Source organism: Homalodisca vitripennis, chromosome 3, assembly GCF_021130785.1.
Source record: "Homalodisca vitripennis isolate AUS2020 chromosome 3, UT_GWSS_2.1, whole genome shotgun sequence".
Taxonomy (NCBI): domain Eukaryota; kingdom Metazoa; phylum Arthropoda; class Insecta; order Hemiptera; family Cicadellidae; genus Homalodisca; species Homalodisca vitripennis.
In genome coordinates, this window is record NC_060209.1 from 80,454,888 (window position 1) to 80,475,231 (window position 20,344).

Genomic DNA, 20,344 nt, shown 5'->3' on the forward strand with positions numbered 1-20,344 from the left:
TTTCTTTAATCTTTTAATTACCTTTAGCATAATATTAGAACAAGTGATGTCTGCATGCCTAAGGAGATTTATCAACAGTAATTATTGTTACGTTTATGATTTTCCAATGAAGTTAAATGTATCGCATAAAGTTGTATTATAATGGATTAATTGTATTGTTCTTTTTAATACGTTTTGCTAAGTTAAGATTACATAACTGATTTGAAGGAGTGATGTCAAGAAATTTTTTAATATTTGTCAAAAAATAAATTAGAGTATTTATGATATTAGAACATTTTTAAAATGTTCGGATGTTTTATTGAACTTGGTTTTGAACAAATACAATTGACCACCTCAACACGTTCTGCAGACACCAATCACAAACTGACAGAACTGTAGATAATTAACTATGCTTTTGATCTCCGCAGATTTGATGTTGAATCCTGTCAATCAATTTTTGAATCCGAATCCTCATTGAAGATTTGGGATTCGGCTTTGACACATTACTAATTCCAATTCTGATTTTTGCATACGTGTTCATTGTAATAATTCTTGAAGCAACTGACAAGGCAGAGCTCAGCTTTGCAGTTAGGAAAGAGTATTTAAAATCTTATTACAAAAAAATATATTATCAGAAACACATTCATGAAACGATAGCAAAACATACTACTTAGCATTAGGTGACAAGGGGCTGGATGGATGATACATATTGTACTGTAATGTTCTATTCAGTGCCCAACAATTAAAATAACTAAAGAGGCAGTGGGAGCTGGTCTGATTAAAGGTCAATGGCTGGGTGTCTACATGTGAGCCAAACATACAACAAATCTTAACACAACATTGTGTCCTTATTTAAGTTTGATCTCGGTTCCAACCGTATTTAACTGTTTATAAAGCTAAACAAAAATTATCAAGGAATTAAATTTTCTCTTGAGTGCCCTAATTTTGATACATTTTTAAATACAACTAAATATATTAAAACACTGTAGTTCTTTTAATAAAGGGTTTTCTTTATTAATAAGGTGGAATAATAAATACATATTTACCATTTTAAAATTATCACTAAATCTAGTAACTTGTTTGTTTTCACAGCACCATGTTGTATGTAACAAGTAATCATAGCACTTATCCTCATAACTGTACTTTCCTCTCGAATGTGTTTAAATTTTGTTATGCTTACAGCACTATACTGTAGTAATATATTATATTGTAGTAGAAGTTTTGATTTTGAATGTCTCGTTACAGAAGTAAACTTTCAATATCAAGTAGAAATGTAATATATATTTACTTATTAAGTTACATTTCCAAAATCAAAAACTCCTATGCTGATTTTATACAAGAAGAAGGGGAATCGCAGGCAATAAAGGACTTAACTATTTGTGATCAGGAGACCACAAATGTGTTCTAAACTTATCTCTCACTCAGCTCAGATGAAGTCTCATATGGGTTGTCCTCTCAGCTCGCCTGGCCGCGCAGAGTGGCCTGCTGTGTTTGGTGCTTGTGTTACCATATACGTCACTTTTACTTTGATTCAAATGGCAGTATTTGACCCTCGGTCCTTTAAATTACAGATATTTAAATTAAGTTCTCGAATAATTTAAAAAGTTTATTTGCTTCAAGATTGAGATTTTATCGATTGGTTATTTATTATTTACTTTTAAACAAACCAAGTAATAAGCAATTTAAGTTATTGCTTGATCTGTTTTAAAAGTATTTTATTTGCAGGATAAAAATACAATCCATCTCAATTAGGTCTCTAACTGTCGGATGAAAAATTTCTGAGCGATGTGTACGATATATGCTGCGAATATAGAAATAGTAATTTAGTTACTTTTTTGGCTGAGAGGTATAACACCCTCCAGCCACAACTGGATAAGGATTTAATTTAATAACTGCACAATATAATGGGCCACACTTAGTGGCTTGGCAAGCCCAATGCAATAAAGTGAGGGCCACTAGGCGTGGACCACCGAGCTGAGGACCAGGACGTGTTCATCTATCACTGACCTGGTGATATGAGAGGACAATCATATGAATTTGATGCCGATCGCAAAGGGTTATGTAATAATTGTAACTAGAGCATGAATCCAATAAAATGTCAATATCAATTTGAGTTTACAGTTTCAAGCTTTAGTCAATTATAGTCAATTCCCTCTTATTAAGGCATGGATGTACCTTGTACATGAGTTTACTGTTGTGAAGTGTTTGAATAATAAAATGTTTGTTCTTCAGCGTTAGTTCATTTGGTGAGATGTCACAACGTAGCCCTCGTTGCTTACCTCAGATCAGCCCAGGTGTGCCAACCACGCAGCCATTACCTCCAGATATGGCAGACTACAGACTGGCTTCTCTAGCCAAGAACAGGTAATCTGTGTGATTGACTTAAAATTTAAAAATCTTGTTATCATTATTAGTTCCTTATTTAATACAATTTTAACAACTATTTAAGCCACAAATTGTTAAAAAAATACTGTATTATTTGAATTTGTTAAAACGGAAAACAAAAAAATGCTATAGATTTATGAAATTTAAAAAGTTTTTAACTATTGAAGAATTTGTAATACCCTTGGGGATAAACATAAAATCAATTTATATTGCTAAGCTGTACATAATTAATTGACTGCTTTCAATGGGGAATAATGACTATATTATATAATCACCAAACTTTTGAGCTCAGTTTTCTTATTCTCTATTGCCCACTGTACTTTCTGCAATTTTTCACAATACTTTTTGAGCATCGGCTCTCAACCTCCTTCAAGGAAATTAAACAAAATCCAGCCTCATTGTGACACTAAACAGTTTGCCATGACCATTTTGGTGGCTGTTAATAGTTTAAAGATATTTTCTCGGGTTTTTCTTTGAGAGATTGTGTGTCTCCCCATTTCATAGTCCGCCTTTTTGTTTCCCAATTAACATGCTTCACCCATGTTTCACCACCAGTTCTGATACAATCGAGAAGTGCATCACCATTTTTGCCGTAGTCTTTAACCCTACGAATGCACCTCAGGCGTCGATGCACATGCCTTTACGTTTTACGTATTTATTTCATCAGCTGTTGAATAAAATCCGTTTTTTTGAATGTCTGTAACTGAAGACACGTACTTCGATTTAATACTCTGTGAAAATAACTGGAGTTCTGCAAATGTTTTAATGTATTTTTTTGCCCTGTTGGGGTCATAAGTTTACTTGCCCTTGTCAATATCAAGAAATAAGCAAAAGTAAATAAATACTTTGTAATAGGCATGGTATATATATATATATATATATATATATATATATATATATATATATATATATATATATATATGCTTTACTTCAAGTATATACTACTTTTTGGCAGTACACTTATCCATATTGGTGTTTGATGAGTTCTTTGGGCAAGAGGAATATCAGATAATGTTGAATTGTTTTCACTGTCACTATCAATTTTCACAACCCAACTCACATTCTACCGGTTTATAATCATCCAGATTACCTGACAACAAATCTGACTAAGAAATATCATTATTCCCTTTATTTGCCGATATGTCACTTTCATCATGAGAACTAATATTTACATCATCCAATAGTTCACGTTTGAATTTGAACAATGAGGATCGAACATTTTACAACATAACAATCAATTTATAAACAACTAGCCTACATAATAACCTAGCAACATAGATCGTCAAGGCCATGCAGCACGTCACCAACTGCATAGTCCGTTGGCTGTACGCCATGCAGCATTTGAATCGATATTGGCTGACAATGAGTAATATTACGAATATAAAATGAATTAGTATTGATGAGTAGAGGATTCGACTGGTGCAAGTTTTGTCTGTATAACTTTTAACGGTTTTCACATAATAATAGCGGAAATTTGACCGACGGCTGTGCCGTCTTCATCAGTTCACAAGTGGTATTGATGAATGTCTGTGCCGTCGGTCATCAATTGAAGTGTTAATACACACAGAAAGTAAATATTCAGTAAGTAACCATACTTGTGTTATAGCCCAATTCCATGTCATTGAACAATCGAAAATGAACAGCTATGTTGCTATGCTTCTTTATATGAATCACTAATCGCCATAAAACCTGTGAAAAACCACTTTGTTTAGCCCTACAAAATTTCAGGCTCAAGAAAGAGGTTGAAGTCAGGAGCAGGAAAGTTAACTTAATCTGTTTAACTTTAATGCAGTGTGGCTTGGATCTGTTCAGGAGAAGGGAGGCCCAGGAACAGGACACTTCAGGGTTTGTGACACTGGAAGCTCTCATGTTGTCCAGGCAGGAGGAGGAGAGGAGAGCCCAGAATAATCTGCAGGCTCCACCCCCTCCCCCACCAGTAGTGCATAGAGGTAAGTCAGATTTAACAATGATGGTGTTTCAACCCATTGAGAACCACATTCAAATAAGTAAATTAGTATAATTAAAAATGTATTTAATATTAGTCTTGAATTTAGTTAATGTATATATGATGAACCAATAATCTGTCTTTCTGTCATTGGTAAATTACTTATGGGCACAAAATATTCCAATCTACTATTTTTGTATCAGAAGAAGATGTCTAATCTTCCACTTAGGTAATGTGAGCCTGCTCTTCTCACCATATTCAATCTTGTTTGTTGTATTCACTTATGAGGTGAATCTTGCTGGTTCCCAATCAGTTTTCATAAAAGGCTGCTGTAGTTTCTACCTTGAGTTTTACCCCATAAGAACAATATTGAACCTTAAACACTTAAACAACCTTATTGTTTGTTGTAGATTTATGGGAGAGGTCTTGTTTTAAAGATGTAATGAGTGTGTGTCCAAATGATTTTCAGTTGTTCTTGTAAAATGTATACATTTATAATATTCATGTAATGAAATACAAACCATTTGAGAATTTTTCAGGATAGCTAATAAAAATATTGAAAAACTAAAAAGCATTAAATGCATATCAGTTATATTTAAAAAGTAAAATGAGACATCACCCATAACTAGTATGACTGAAAATAAGGCTGTAAAAGTTTTTAAACTTTTAACATTGTTCTAATGTGGCTAAATTCAATTCCAGTACAGCCAACTCAGTCTTTTATACCCATTGCCCAGAATCCTTCTCAAATCTGACACATTTTCTTTTGCAGAAGATGTGAAAACATTTGGTATGTTCTATTTTTATGTGACACTGCATATTAAAATTTGTTTAGTGACAGTAAATAATGTAAATATGTTTAAAATAAAACTATATTAACTAATTAAATATTCATATCAAATGTACTTAAATAAACAAAAGATCAATTTTTTTATGTTTTTAATGATTAGATATTAGCAAACTATATTGAGAATTAATACACTCATAGATAAATTCATTTCTAAAATTTGTTATCAATATAATATTTTGTTGTAAAATGGTATTTGATGCAGTGAGGCCCAGCCCTCAAGAGAACGGACGACCAGTTCAGCCTAGAGTTGCCCCTAGGGTGATGACTCCAGCCCCTGGCCCCCTCACGCAACCTAGACCTCAACACAGCCGTTCCACCTCAGGTACCTCATTCTTATAAGAATTGATTGGCAAAGATAAAATTGTTAAATTTGATGTAACATTCTTTAGTGAACTATCCAACATGCTTTTGGCAGACTGAGATGTCTATACAGGCTTAGAAGGTTTGCTTCCAGAATTCACTAAGATTCATCTCATAGAGTAAATGGTTTGAGTCTCATTTTATTGCTGCTGTCTTACTAATGGTAACAGCATATAATATATGTAGTATAATGAATGGTCAACTAAAACCCTTTTTTCATTATTTTATTTCCAGGCACATATTATTTAGGTATTAAACCATCATCAGTGTGAACATTAACCACTAAATAAATAATGAACAATAAACAACTAAATATACACATGTGGACCATTTAAACAGATATTAAATTTATATGTCACAGAGCATAATTTGATTTGTAATGAAAAGAACTTATTCAAAACTGAAAAAATCACACATAGAAATGCTTGTAGATTTATAGAATTGTTTAATATTATTCTGTATACTGAGTGCACAATTGTACAGCATTCACAGAAGAAAGAGAGAGCACTGTGGTGACAGTTGCTAGGAGGAGCAGTTTCAACACACCTTCACGACTGCAACGCCAGATAGACCTGGACAATCAGGATTATAGGCGAGTACTGAGTACTATCAACATTTCAATTAATTTGTATTATCCTCAAATTGGGGTGAACAACGTTAACAATTTATTGTGCAGGGATGGGTCACCGGAGAAGCTGTGGATTGACTCTTTGCGACGGACAGACCGCCGGTATCCACCCACTCCCCGCCATATACACCAGGTACAACCCCCTGCCCCTGCCAAGTTGAAGAAAGCAGCTCTTTACCAGCCACCTCCTGTTGCACCGTTGGAGTCACCTGGTGAGTTGGCGACTACAAAAGCTTCAACTTTAAAAAGATATAATATTCTTTAATAATATCAAATTAAGTATACTGCACTTAAACATTACTACATTTTTCTGTGTTTATTTGCATCTTTTGTTTATTTAATTTGAGATGTTATTTAGTGAAATACGTTTGATTGTTCTTGGATTATTTCTAAGAACACATACCTTGTGGCCCTAAGTTATCTATTTTTGTTTATAAATGAAGTCATTTCCAATTGAACGTTATGGTGAAGATATTGGCTTTAAAAGTTTGGAGATTAAACAAAAGTAGAGAATGGCACTTGTTAATGTATACATTTTAAAATTAAAATTGTATTATACAAGGCTAGAGACCAAATAAAATTTGGTCCATAGTTAACTTATCTATCATATACTAAGTATGATAAATCTTTGTTAAAATATATATATATATATATATATATATATATATATATATATATATTAATTGTAATTTAACTATTTATAAGTATCATTGTTTCAGGGGGAGGTGAAAGTATGCAGTTGGCATTTGAAATGACCTTAGATCAGTCTGAAGCCAAACGCCGTTACTCGAAGTTGCCGAATACTCCTGCATCTCGGCTGAAGAATCTCTTTGGTGGAAGATCTGATCACAATTCATCTCAGAAAACATTACTTGGTATGCAACTCACCAAAATAAAACTTAATTTGTAACTAATTATTAATTATAAACACATTTTTAGTTCTTTTTTATGTTTTTTTTTTAATTATTGTTTATTGGTCTCATTAAAGATAAACTGTTTTGCAGGGTCTCCACGTTTGCATCGAGCAATATTTCGGGGAGCAGTGACCCGAGCTGACTCCAGTGGTGAAACCGTAAATTCACCTCCCCTCTCACCACCACAGGATTCTCTGGAGATTCAGGTAAAATGTTGGCCTAAAATATGTACCTGAGAAGTATATGGAGCCTAAGTCAGATTAGTCAATTTTAGAGGGTGCAGGAAACTGCAAACGTTTGTTATAAAATATAAATCATAAAGACCTGATTGTTTGAATTTGTGGTTCAACCTGTAATAGTTGAATGTTGGTGAAGTCAAATTCAAAGGTTCCGGTTTTTTAATATGTGTCCGTTGATGGTGTCAAATGATAAAATTCCAGTAAATGTTAAATGATGGAACCCCCATGTTGTTGGACACTAAATGTTAATGGTCCGTTTTAAATGTAGATAAATTTACACTCTAGGTTGGTGGTGCCAAAACGATAGGGTTCAAATATAAATAATGAGGTTCAACTCAGAATTCAGGCGAAAGTTTGTAACATCAAAAAGTTCAAATACGAAGTCTGTTAAAAAAATATCACAACTTTTTTAAATTATTTTATTTATTCCTCAATTTTAATTTTGTCCCCTTCAAAGTAATCCCCAATAGATATTATACAATTGTGCCACCGTTTCTTATAAAAGTGTTTTAAATCAAAGTCTCATCAATTATAATAGATTGTCCACCTCTAATAAATGGTTGCTAATTCCAATACACATCAACATATTCATTCAACCTTGCTGGTGAATGTTACTCACATTGACGAGAATTACTTTTTTATTTTGAATCACTAGTGAATGAATAAAAAAAAAAACAAATTAAAATACTAGGAGCACTAAATTACTCACTCTTTTTATATATTTAAAAAACACTTATTTATTTACAATTGAGTTTTCGTCACTTCAAATTCGCTATTGAATTTTAATTTATTGACTTACATATACATGTAGGTTTATGAAACAAATGTTCAGTAAATCATAACCATTAATCAGTTTAGTTAATGAAACCTCCTATTTTATTAGACCTAATTCATTTTTATAAAATTAAGACAATCATATATAATTTCACTACTTTGATATAAAATTTATAAACGTTTTAACAAATTGCAAGATGTACATGGTGTACAGATCACTTGTCCTAACTGCTCAAAGATGCTACTCAAAAAGGAGGCCGAGGCAGGTCGAGCAGGGCAGAAGATGCTTGCTTCCTCTTACAATCTCGAACCCAAACCGACATGGTCAAAATCCAGTATATCTCATTATAAAATACAAATTCAATACAAATACAAATATTAGTACTCTTTATAATTGAATTATTTCAATTTATTCCAATATAAATTTGTTTAATTTGATTCGTTTTTAATTCATTTTTACGCATAGTAACTTCCAACAGTAACTAGGTGGCCATATCACGTGATAAGATTGTATCCGCCCTCACCTATTTGCCACAAACATCCACTCGTTTGAATTTTTTATTTCTTTGTTGCTGATCTGTCACAAACCTTTTTTAAAAATGGCTGCAATTAAGTTAAAAGTGATCTGGGTTCTGGTTTACGGTTATCAATGCAAACCCCTAAAAACATAGAACTGTGTGGTTAGCGATCAGAGTAGGCAATAGCTTAGCAGTGCATGAGTTAGAGGAAAATTTGGACATACAAAATCTATCGTTGCCGAAATTATGTCCGAAGATTTGGGTTGGTATGAGTAGTTACGAAATTCACTCCAAAACTGCTCAAAGGTCAAATGGAGCAGCGTTTTGAAGTTGCATGAGACTTGTACGAAACAGTTTCCACGATTTCAACTTCTGGCTTCCGAAATTTTAATCCCTGCTCAAATGTAACCCCCAGTTTAATCAGGTTAGTATTTAATGTATACCACCAAAACATACTGTCAATTGGGAATAAGTTAGGAATGTTAGAGCAATGGTTTGATAAATTAAGCTGTGACATTTTAACACTAAATGAACACTCGCTAAATGGAGATGAAACCTTTTTGTATGTACCAAAAGAATATAATGTAGCCAGCTGTTTTTGCAGGAAACTTCCTTACATTTAAGAAGGATGCAGTATTTTTGCTAAACAGCGTATAGGTTTTAATGTTATTGATGTAGATACTCTTTGTTCTAGTAATGTTTTTGAAGTAATGTCATATGAGCACCTCTTTTCATAGAAATTAATTGCAAAATTTAAAAACATATAACATTGAATAATTAATCTGTTATCACTCATTACACTTACTAGTTATTTTTTACCAATATTAACTATTATATGTCCTCATTTATTTTCCTCATTGATATTATCTTTGTAAAATAAAACCTCACTATAATAAATATAATGAAATTTATGTTTCAGGTTACTAACCCGGCAACACCAGATTACCCAGGTCTGGAGTATCCGCCTGTGTTTGAACCTGGGACCTACAGTTTAGCAGATGCTTCCTCAGTTTTGCGTCAGCGCAATCGTGAGGCACGGTGATACAAACCCCGGCCCTTGCGTGAGGGCCTTATTTAGATCTGTTATAGGCTCCAGTCACAGGATTAATTAGATTAAATTTGTCAGCAAGTTACCATTTAACTATTTTTAAAAACATTAGATGAACAGAACAGATTGGTTTGTTAGAATCATAAAAGTAAACTAAATGCATGATTTTAGGGTTAAAATTAAAGTGTAAATGATGCCTATTCACTGATATGGTTTGGCTTAGAGTAGTTAAGAAAGGGTAGATTTAAAACCTAACTTACAGTTGACAAATAGAAAAACAACTATAAGTGTTTTATTCTGTCACAGAACTATCTTATCTAAAAACTGTGTGTGTATATATATATATATATATATATATATATATATATATATATATATATATCAACTCCCAATTATCTAGCGGGGATGTGGACTGAGAATATTAGGAAATATACAAAATCAGAAAACTATACAAAAAACTTTAAAAGCGATTATTAACTTTAAGCTGCTTGATTTCCACCATCAACTTGGCGTTTCTAGTCGCAACATTGATAAAACTACCCATCTCCACTTTGTCTTCCAGTATGGCAGCTCCTCCTCGGGTAATATACAGTTTCATATTCCGTATGCTTGGTACTGAAAGGGTCCAGCTCAGTATTTCAATGTGCGAGGTACAAATAATGCATCATGTTGGTGTGTTGAGGTAACTCACAGGTGGTGTCCTCCAATATCTTCACAACAGGATGTACTGTTACAATCCAGGGATCAGCAGTTCTTCTTTGCATGGAGTAAACAACAGGCACTTCCTTCTGGTAGAGTAGAGCGACATGGTTGCTATTGATCTCGTAATTATTTGAAAGTACTGCAGTGTCCTTAGAATGCTCAATTGCAACTGGAGTGCTCGATGGTTAGGGGTGAGTACAGTATGAGTTCTGTGTACTGTGGTAGGATTGCTGTTGGTGAACAATTTTTCAGCATACTTCTCAGTATCCTCATGCCAGGACGGGTTGACAACAATTGGCCTGCTCCATCCATAATTGGGTCTACTTTTAAAATATGAGCACTTCCACATAAATTTGTCAAGCAGTTGTACTACTTTCTTCACAAGACATTCCAGCAATTTTGCACTCCATGAGGACAGGTCCCATCATCTGTAATGGTAGTGTCCATGCTCCCCTCTTCTCAGTAAATAAATCTTTGCAGAAGTTTTTCCAGCTTAACTTAAAATTGAAAGAATGTATCAAATGGGGTCTGCAACAGAACTAAATGTTTACCACCCAATTTCTATTACAGTATATAAACTTTTTTAAAGTGTTTGAAAAGATTGTCTTAGAACAGCTCCTACTACCTTGAGCAAAATAACCTGCTTACAAATCAACAAAATGGCTTCTTGATAGGCAGATCAACACCCAATGCTCTAATACAACTTGAGCACATCATGGATAAACTAGAAGAGGTATACATACATACATTGTTACCAGTCTATTTTTAGATTTCAGCAAAGCTTTTGATTACGTCAATTACTATTTAAAAAAACTGAATGCACTAACTATAACAGAGAAATCAGTAGATTGGTTAAACAGCTACTTAAATGGCAGGGAACAGCTTGTTTAGTTGAAGCATATTATCAACAACCTAATAGTAAAATCATAATCAGCACTATTATATATACAGCAAAGAGTACCACAGGAATCGGCCATGGGACCAATACTAACTAATGATATGCCAACTCACTTAATGACTAAAGAGCACTGTGTTTCCGACCACTTAGACCTAACCAAAGAAAAAACAGTCTGGGTAGTATTCAAAACCAAAAACAAGAATACAGATACAGGAATGGCTGGCATTGACTGTAAAACTAATGTAAAGTATCTCGGGATAGTAAATGACTTCAGTTTATCTTGTAACCCACATGTGAATCAGCTATGCAAAAAACTCAGTTCAGGTACCTTTCTCATATATAGACTCAAGCAAGTATGTACTCCAAAAGTAACAAGAAAAGCCTATTTCACCTTTCTTAAATCTCATGTAAGACAGGAAATGCCTTCTGGAAAGAAAAAATTTCACAAATTAAAAAAAAGTTCTCATTTAAGAAAAAAAGAGCTGTTAGATACCTAGCATGTCTTGAATACCTGGATACTTGGAGAGAGCTGTAGAGCAGTATTTATTGAACTTCAAATTCTAACTGTTGTGGAACGTCATATATGGTTATTCTTCACACAGTCAACTTTAAATTCAAAACATGAAGACATTCACCACTATAACACAAAGACAGATCTCAAACTTTGTCCTACCACTCCATTACTTAAGTCTGTACAGCAAACAACCAACATGTGATGAAGCAAAGCTGTTCAATCTATTGCCAGAAGAATTTAAAAACACACATTCACAACAGCTGAAGAAGTGATTGGCTAAGGCCTTAGTACTCAGTGGATGAATGTTTGAAAGAAGAAACTATTTTTTACTCCTGACTATTTACGTATCAATATGACACATGTACTAATATTCAAGATTATGGGATCGCTAATGCTTTGATGTGGCTAACTAGGGTCTAAAAAACATTTCATTCCCTACTTATTCTTTTTTCACATACAGAGGTCACAAGGACTCTGTCATATGTCCCACCTTGGATAGTTTGAATATGTCTATAATATCAGGATTGCAGGATCTTCAATTCCAACCATCTACTCTCATTCCAATGTTTCTTTCTATTTATGAAGCTACTGCCATGGTGGTGGTTATTATTTTGTAACTGGTTTTCGATTTACTGATAAAAGCTGCAAAACAAGATGTGTGACATCAAACTTTAATAAAAGGTAGCATTTCCAATTCCCCTTTTTCTTTTATAGCTATCTTGGCTCCAGATTTAGATTTTGGCTACAAATATTTTAATTTTGTGGCTTTGAATAGTGCTTAATAGTAGTCAATGAAGTCTCATTGTTTTTCTCAGTTGTTGTAATCATTATTTTTTCTGACACATTCTTTGTGTTGAACTATTTTTAGAACAAGACTAATATTATGAATGTTTAAATAGGTTTCTTTGTAGTTTTAAATCTCAATTGGAATACACATATTTTAACAATTATAACATATTGTTTTACTATTATTATTAGGTGTTAAGTTTGTTCGAATCACCTTCTTTTGTTGTATTACAAACAGGTTGTTTTAGATAGATGAATCAAGCAGGAAGTGTATCCAATTAACACAGGAATGAACTTAGCTGGATATGAATTTAATCTGTATGGTAAATAATTGTAGATGTAGATATTTCATATCCAAGGTCATCCATGACAAAGAGATTGTGAAGAGATATTACAGTATTGTGGAAAAATATTGGTAAATAACATAACTCTACCAAACTGCATAAACACATTAAAGAAATAGATGTCTGTTTATTCCTGTGCATTTATTATCAGTTTATTATAAACATTTACTTTTCATAGCAAAACCTTTCATGATGTAGACGTTCTATTTTTTTTCTTTTTCCATCATTTATTTGGGAACTGAAATTAAATATTTTATTATTATCATCTCAGACTGTAAGATGAAGACTTTTTACTGAAGTAGGCTTCCCAGACCGTTTATGTTGATGTTTTTTAGATCCCAAAAAATCACATTCTACTCCATAATAGTATGTGAAATATAACTGATTTGAAATTAAAATGGTTCCTCATGTGTTAAACTGAAATAAAAGCCAGTAGCAATATTGTTTAACTTTTGAACCTCCTAACAATGAACACAGATATTATACACCTTAAATGTCTACCTACATTCAAAATTATCATAGACCTCCAAAGAATTGCATTCTATGATGTCTTCTCGCTAAGATTACTATAGACTTGGTATTTCTTCTCTTTGGTCTAAAATAGTTCAAGTTGTACTGGAATTGTTTATTTAAATATTATGGTATGTAGCAGAGTAATTTAAGTATTTCATTGTTACTTATAAAAACTGTTTCACTGTCTGACTTCACGGCCCCAAAACTTAAAATTCCAGTTATTCTGAAATGGATCAAGAGATTTGAATATCTTTCAGTGATCATCTCTTAATTCCTTGAGTGTTATTATAGCATTAGAAAGGATATTTCTATAACATGCATTGTATCCAGTAGAGAATCATGTGCAAAGCTGAGGGTAACTATTAGTTAATAATATTTCAGTTGTCACAAAATCTACCTACTTCTTCCGATTGAGCTGGAAGGAATATTTGTATGTATATTCACTTGATCTTTGATCAACTTAGTTTTTGGTCATGAATAATTATTGTTCCTTTAGTTACCTCGGATAATTGGGAGTTACTGTAAACCTTATACAGCCAGTACTAATTTTTACATGATTACCATAGTGTTGAAATTATAAAAGTTATAAGCAAATGAAAGAAACCTGAGGAACAAGTCAAAACTTTGGTGAATATAATATATTAATTAAATCGGTAACTCATCATGCACTATTAAATCTTCTAGTGCACAAATTGTAAAACTTTGTTTCTTTTATGAAGCATAGAATGATTTATCTAATTTTTGTATTGAAATGGAATAATATTCAACAAGGCATAGCTAATATTTAAATAAATAGTTCTGATCATAAAACAAATGCTTTCAACTCACATTTAAATTCTTTCATTAGTATGAAAATCAAATGGCTGAATATGTACTATAATTTTCAAAATAAAACAATACCTAATTTTACACATTTAAGTGGTATTGACTTTATACAATTTTGACTATTTAGTATCCATGAAAAATACTATATAGTAATGCATTTCACATTTAAAATATAAATTACATATTAAAGAAAAATATCTATTTCTAGTGTAGAAATTATAGCAAATGTTATATTATTTACTGTATGTTATTCTAATAAATAATACAAGTAAAAGCTGTATAGAGTGGCCAAAATAATAAAATATCTAAAAAAAATTATTTGACACTTAGCCAAGAATTATTTATACTTATTTAGATTTACTGAAGCAATTGCTAGTAATGTTTTTTCCAGTTTTTATTCATAACTTAATTCTATAAATGTATACGTAATACCATATTTTAAAATTTGTTTGTAAATATTGTAACTTATGTGTTGTGATTAATGGGAGTTGTGTAAATATGTCTTAAAATATTAGTGCATTGTTTATTGTATATTTAAAGCTTTATTCATTTTAGGCAATAATGATTTTATAAAGACAATCTTAAATTAAGTGGATAGCAGCCAGTAAGTTGATAGCTATAAGTGGGATACAGTATGATTATCAAATTTTAAATTTAATTATTACATATAAAAAATTGATATTTTTTCAGAAAATGCTAAATATAATGGATACAAATATTCAAGGAATGAGTTAATGTACCATCATCCGTGACTAACAGTGTTTCATTGTTAAAATATTGAAGTAATACATTTTTCCAAGTGAATTTTACCAACACAAATGATAATTTATTCAGTGATAACTAATACTGGCTGCTTGGTTGGCACATTGAAAGACTCGCCTGTGCCGTGCCAAATGTGTGTTCCTGGAGTTGTAAATTACTTAACACCAACCCGATAGATATTTACCAAGAATCTATGTCTTTCATCCTCATGTTGGTTAATTATTGATGTTTTATTTTTAATAAAAAGTTGAACTATTCTTGTCTATGTTGGTGGAAAGTCTATCACTGTTGGATATGTATAAATTTAATTAAATTTGTGCGTAAATGCTTTAGATTTGTTTGAATTAATTTCTAGTTAGGTTATACTATAATATTTATATAAATATTTGGGATTCTACAAATAATTGTGGTTGTAAGGTTTTAGGGAAATATTAGGTTTAGTGTTTATTGGGCTGTATATTGTCCTTTTATCTTTTTATTTTGTAAAATATTGAATAAAAATAGATATCAGTGAGTTATACCTTTTGTTAATAGTGTTAGGTATGATTTTAAAATTAGTTGAATGTACTGCTTTTATTTTAATTTTATAATGTTTCATCTGTTAATAGTTTTTATTTATTTTTTTTAATTGTAAGGATAATCATTGCTTTAATAAGGTGCTAATAAGTTTGTTTCCATTCTAGCATTATTGATATAAATAAGCAATTCTTAAAAGACTTCTTTAGCTTTAGTTTAAAAATATAAGATATTGTTTATGGTGAAGTCTGGCCTGAGAATGTGGCTAACTACCGGTGAATCATCCTGATGGGTGTATTTAATTTTAGCACAAATAAGCAACAGTTTTATTAGTAGTGGTAGGTGGAATAAATTATATTGCTATTCAGTATTATTGGATTTACAGCTAATACATTTTTTCGTGAGACAGTTAATTATATTTTTGCAGAGCTAAAATTACATAACACGGACTTAATTAAACCAAAAAAATTCATTTGTTTATGATTTGAGGTTAATAAGTACATCTTACACAGCCTTTGTTTCAAAGAACAAATATAAAAAATCGTAATCTACGTGGTTTTCCTCAGGAAGTGGTTTCATATTTGATACGAGGATAATCAGGCGACCTCATGCGTATCCTATGTTTTAATTACATAATCAACATTCTGAGTATGTTGTAAATTTGAAGAAAATGTGTCAGGATTAAACCATTCATATATTTAGCTAACGCTCAACTTGTTAAGGGGAGGATGTACCCTTTATGCATTGTTTGTTATAATATTTTTTTAGTTAACCCATTGTGGATCACTGACAAGCTGTGCTCGTCACGCAGCCGGGCCTAATGGAACGATGACGAGCTCAGGTCGCAAAAGCGGTCTTCTTTTAATTTTCCCTCCAAATAGTTCTATTAATGTCTGATAGATTGGGCGATCGTCTTCACTTGTCAATTAAGAGTGTTTAACAACGGTCTACGTTCAGAGGTTTCAAAAGTTTTATAAATAACCTAAAGATTGCAGTTGTATGTTGAAGTTGAAAAATCATTCATATGAGTTTACTCTCTGCTTTTTAGCGTTTCTAATTGGTTGTTTTCCTCAGATGGTATTATAATAGTAACTAGTATCGCATTTTATGGTATAATTTGCTTGTCATAATATGAGCTGATCTAAATGGAAAACTTACGATTGTCTGAACTTGATCGATATTTATTAGAGATATTTATTACAATAGTTCATAAACAATATATTGTAATTAATTATTTGTTTTTAAGAATATAGATGGAGATATTTTTATAAATCGGAATCCAGTTCAACGTAGATATGAAGTGAGTATACAGTCGCGAGCGATACAATGTGGCGCACCGTTGCTGTTCGTTCGGCCGCTGACCGTAAATTAATACGTGCCCACGCGCCAAAACAATACGATCCACAATTGGTTAATAATTATCTGTTATTTGATATCTTTTTATTAAACAAAAAATTAACATAATGCAAATGTATGATTTTATTACATTAGTTCTTATAATGTCTACTTAATGTATAAAAAACAGCTTTTGAGAAATCTATTTTAAAGTTTTAACAGACACTGCACTATTACATTAAGACCCAACAGGGCAGTAAATCTCAAATCTTCATGTTTCTCTTGTAATGTTTTTAAAATTCCTTGAACTAGAAGTTTTTGGCATAAGCCCTGGTAGGGTTATGTCAACTAGGCTAACATTACTTTTGTCTTTAATATGTTGATTACCACTAGCAGAATTTTTGTTACAACTTTTGTTAATACTAGGCATTGTTTCCAATTAATAAGAGCTCACTCAAAGTTGCTGTAAACTATAAAACTTACATAAACACTATACCTGCAAGTTACTGCCACAAAAATAGAACATAACTGTACTGGTAAACTATAATATCTACATCAGCTGTTGCTTTTGTTGCCTGTTGAAATTGTAAAAATCATTGTGTATGCTTTTCTGCTACCATGAATACCAACTACAGAAACAAAATAAATTTGTGATTATTTGTGAATGTTTATACAATATGATGAAAAATTAAGTGCCCAAGGCAAACGTGACACTATCAGTTTAAATATGAAGGACCTAATTGTAATGCAGACTTAATTTCAAATAAATTTTACACAAATATATAATTATATCTAAGATGTGTACTTAAAGGAAAATATATGGAGAATTTAAAATAGTATATTTCCCTAATTGATGTTTATAAATATAAAGGTACATGCTTCCCTTAAATGTACCTGCTAAATTACATATAGGGTTTAATTGTAAATTTTTTGCAATTACAGGATATCTTGAAAATTCAGATTGAAAAATAAGTGGCTGTTTGCCTGCCTCTATTGTCTGATTTTTACATTTAAAAGATGTTTTCATTAAAAAAAAAATCATAAACCTTTAGTTTCCTTAAATTTTATTTAATTAACAACATAATTTTCTCATAAATGAATAAAAAAGTGTTGTCAATCCCTGAAACTATAAATTTAAACAAACTTATTTATATATTTAATAAAATGATATTGCAAATTTTAATTTTCAGTCATTTTCATTTAGGTCTGATTATAAAATGGCCTTTAAATACCTGTAATTTCACATGGATTGATCACACCATATTGATTTTCATAGAAAGTACCTTGTGTTTAGAATCCATATTAACGTTGAAATTTTAGTATATTTTGATTTAAGAATCAGCTCCAAAAAGTCTCAGTTTTATGTAAGGCATTTCCACAAAGTTTAAACAGTATTTTTTTAACACGGTTTCTGCAAATCCTTATGCAGTTAATGTAGTTGGTGACGCATTTATCCAAATCTACAATATCATCCTGTCCGTGACAATAACCCATCACTTACCACCAAGTTTACACTTGTATGCAGGAATAAGGTAGCCAGATGGTTGTACATTTGGACTGTACAGTGGTTGATATAACTGTTAACTACTGAACTGGTTTAACTGAATATCACCAGCAAACAATTCCTTTGAGCATTCCTCTCCTAGTGTGTTGAATTGCACGCCAAGGTTATAAACCGTTCTAGTTCTATAGATAAATACATAAAAATCTCTTGCGTCTATAGATAAATTTTGTCTGACTTAACGTTTTGTGTAACATGATTCAGTTAGTGGGTTTAACGATGTTTTCGTTCTGGCTGCAGTAAAGATCAATGTAGCAGCATGAAAACTTGTGGGCGATTGAGGAACGGTGATAACTTCCTCTCAAGACAAGCCTCATATTACGATGTTTGTCTTGTTAAGTAAATATAGTGTTAAACAGATTTTCTGGTTGGAGCTGAGGAACATTCACATTTTGTGTTTTGGTTCGATTTATTACTGGGTTTTAATTGTGACACGTCATTTATATTAATTACCATATGTTTTGTGCCATTCAAACTGTTCAGCGTTTAGTTTTACTTTAATATGGTTGTATATTTTTTTCACTGCTACATTAATATTACTGGTTTTAATACATACTATCTTCTTTTAAGATCTTTCACCTTGTAGTGCTAATTTATTATTGGATGTTTATTTAACAGATTTATTATAAAGTTGTAAGTGCTCGTTAGGACTACATTAGTTAAATGAAACTTTACAAACTCTGTTGTACAGGTAATTACTGTTTAAGCCAAAGACACAGTGCATATCAGAAGCACAGAATTACGACAATACGCTTCATATACTCTATTGTAGTGATCATGTGTTTCAAGTCTCTATTGATATTGTTTCTTTTATCTTTATTTGGTGATAGCTTAAAAGCTGATGAGAGGCAGTAGATGAGATGAACAAAGGATATCATTATACATTGTTTTATTTATTTGTTGTATTTTGTGCAGTTTTTTCTTATCAAGTTGAGAGGTGTGTTTGCATACATATTTTAGTACAATAAACCAATTTCCTATTCTATGCAGTTTATTATTTCCTTTTACTATTACAAAAGTTTGTACTAACAAGGTAGTTTATTTCTAGTAAAATCGCCTGACTATTTGAGACAACTATATATTTGAAAAACGTTGATATGATTACATTAGTTTCATCATAAGTAGACCACAAAGGTCAATTCTGCAAGTCCTCAAAATAAAAATTTTTCACTGTTATTCTAAAACAAAATTTATTAGTTTAGTAAATATATTTTTCAATAAATTTAAAATATTTTAGATTTAATCCTTTAAAAATACAGTTATTTTATTATTGTTCAAAAACGCAGTAATTCAATTTTTGTATTAGATCTCGAGTTTAACTGCTTTTGATTGTTTATGATTTTCATTATTCCACAGAATAGTTAAACGATCCAAGATACACAATAGAAACAAATAACATGTATTGTACTATAAAACAAATTTCTATTACTATTTCTGGATTAGGGGGTAATTTAAATATAGAACTCGATATTCAAAGTGGAATGCCACATTTATGATGGATTTACAGGACAACAATAACCAGAACCATGATAGGACAATCAATTGTAAAATGAATCGACTCAAATTGAGCTTTAAGTTAAGAACTTGCATTCTTTAATATCAGAATGTCCAGTAACATACACTATTCCCTGTTTTTATATATTAACTCTTTGGGGTTAGTTGGGACAGCGTTTGTCCTGGCATACCAGGTTAGCCAATTATCGCATGGGATTAGCCCCGGGCTGTAATTCTCTGTTGTTTACTTATTTACTTGATGGTGAATTAACCTTTTTATGTCACATTTTCATCATTCGCTTTACAAAGATATATTTTCTAAAAACGAAATTGAATTTTCTGAATTATATTTTTGATATAGATAAATGTATGTTGCAATGTTTTTGTTTGCAATAATTTCCACCAGCAGTAATGACTAAAATGTGCTGATTTAAAGAATTAAGTAAATTCCGAA

The 20,344-nt window shown here is 31.6% G+C and overlaps 1 protein-coding gene across 1 annotated transcript in view; it reads left to right on the forward strand.

Moving 5' to 3' along the window:
• The window catches only part of LOC124357108, a 55,681-nt gene extending 36,300 nt beyond the window's left edge, over positions 1-19,381 (forward strand). The window contains exons 14-21 of the mRNA XM_046808561.1: positions 2,212-2,343; positions 4,177-4,313; positions 5,362-5,481; positions 6,003-6,111; positions 6,196-6,359; positions 6,867-7,022; positions 7,152-7,267; positions 9,512-19,381. Of these exons, the coding sequence (XP_046664517.1) occupies positions 2,212-2,343; positions 4,177-4,313; positions 5,362-5,481; positions 6,003-6,111; positions 6,196-6,359; positions 6,867-7,022; positions 7,152-7,267; positions 9,512-9,634 (1,057 nt within the window). The 3' untranslated portion in view covers positions 9,635-19,381. The remainder of the gene's footprint in view (positions 1-2,211; positions 2,344-4,176; positions 4,314-5,361; positions 5,482-6,002; positions 6,112-6,195; positions 6,360-6,866; positions 7,023-7,151; positions 7,268-9,511) is intronic.
• Positions 19,382-20,344: the final 963 nt, after the last annotated feature.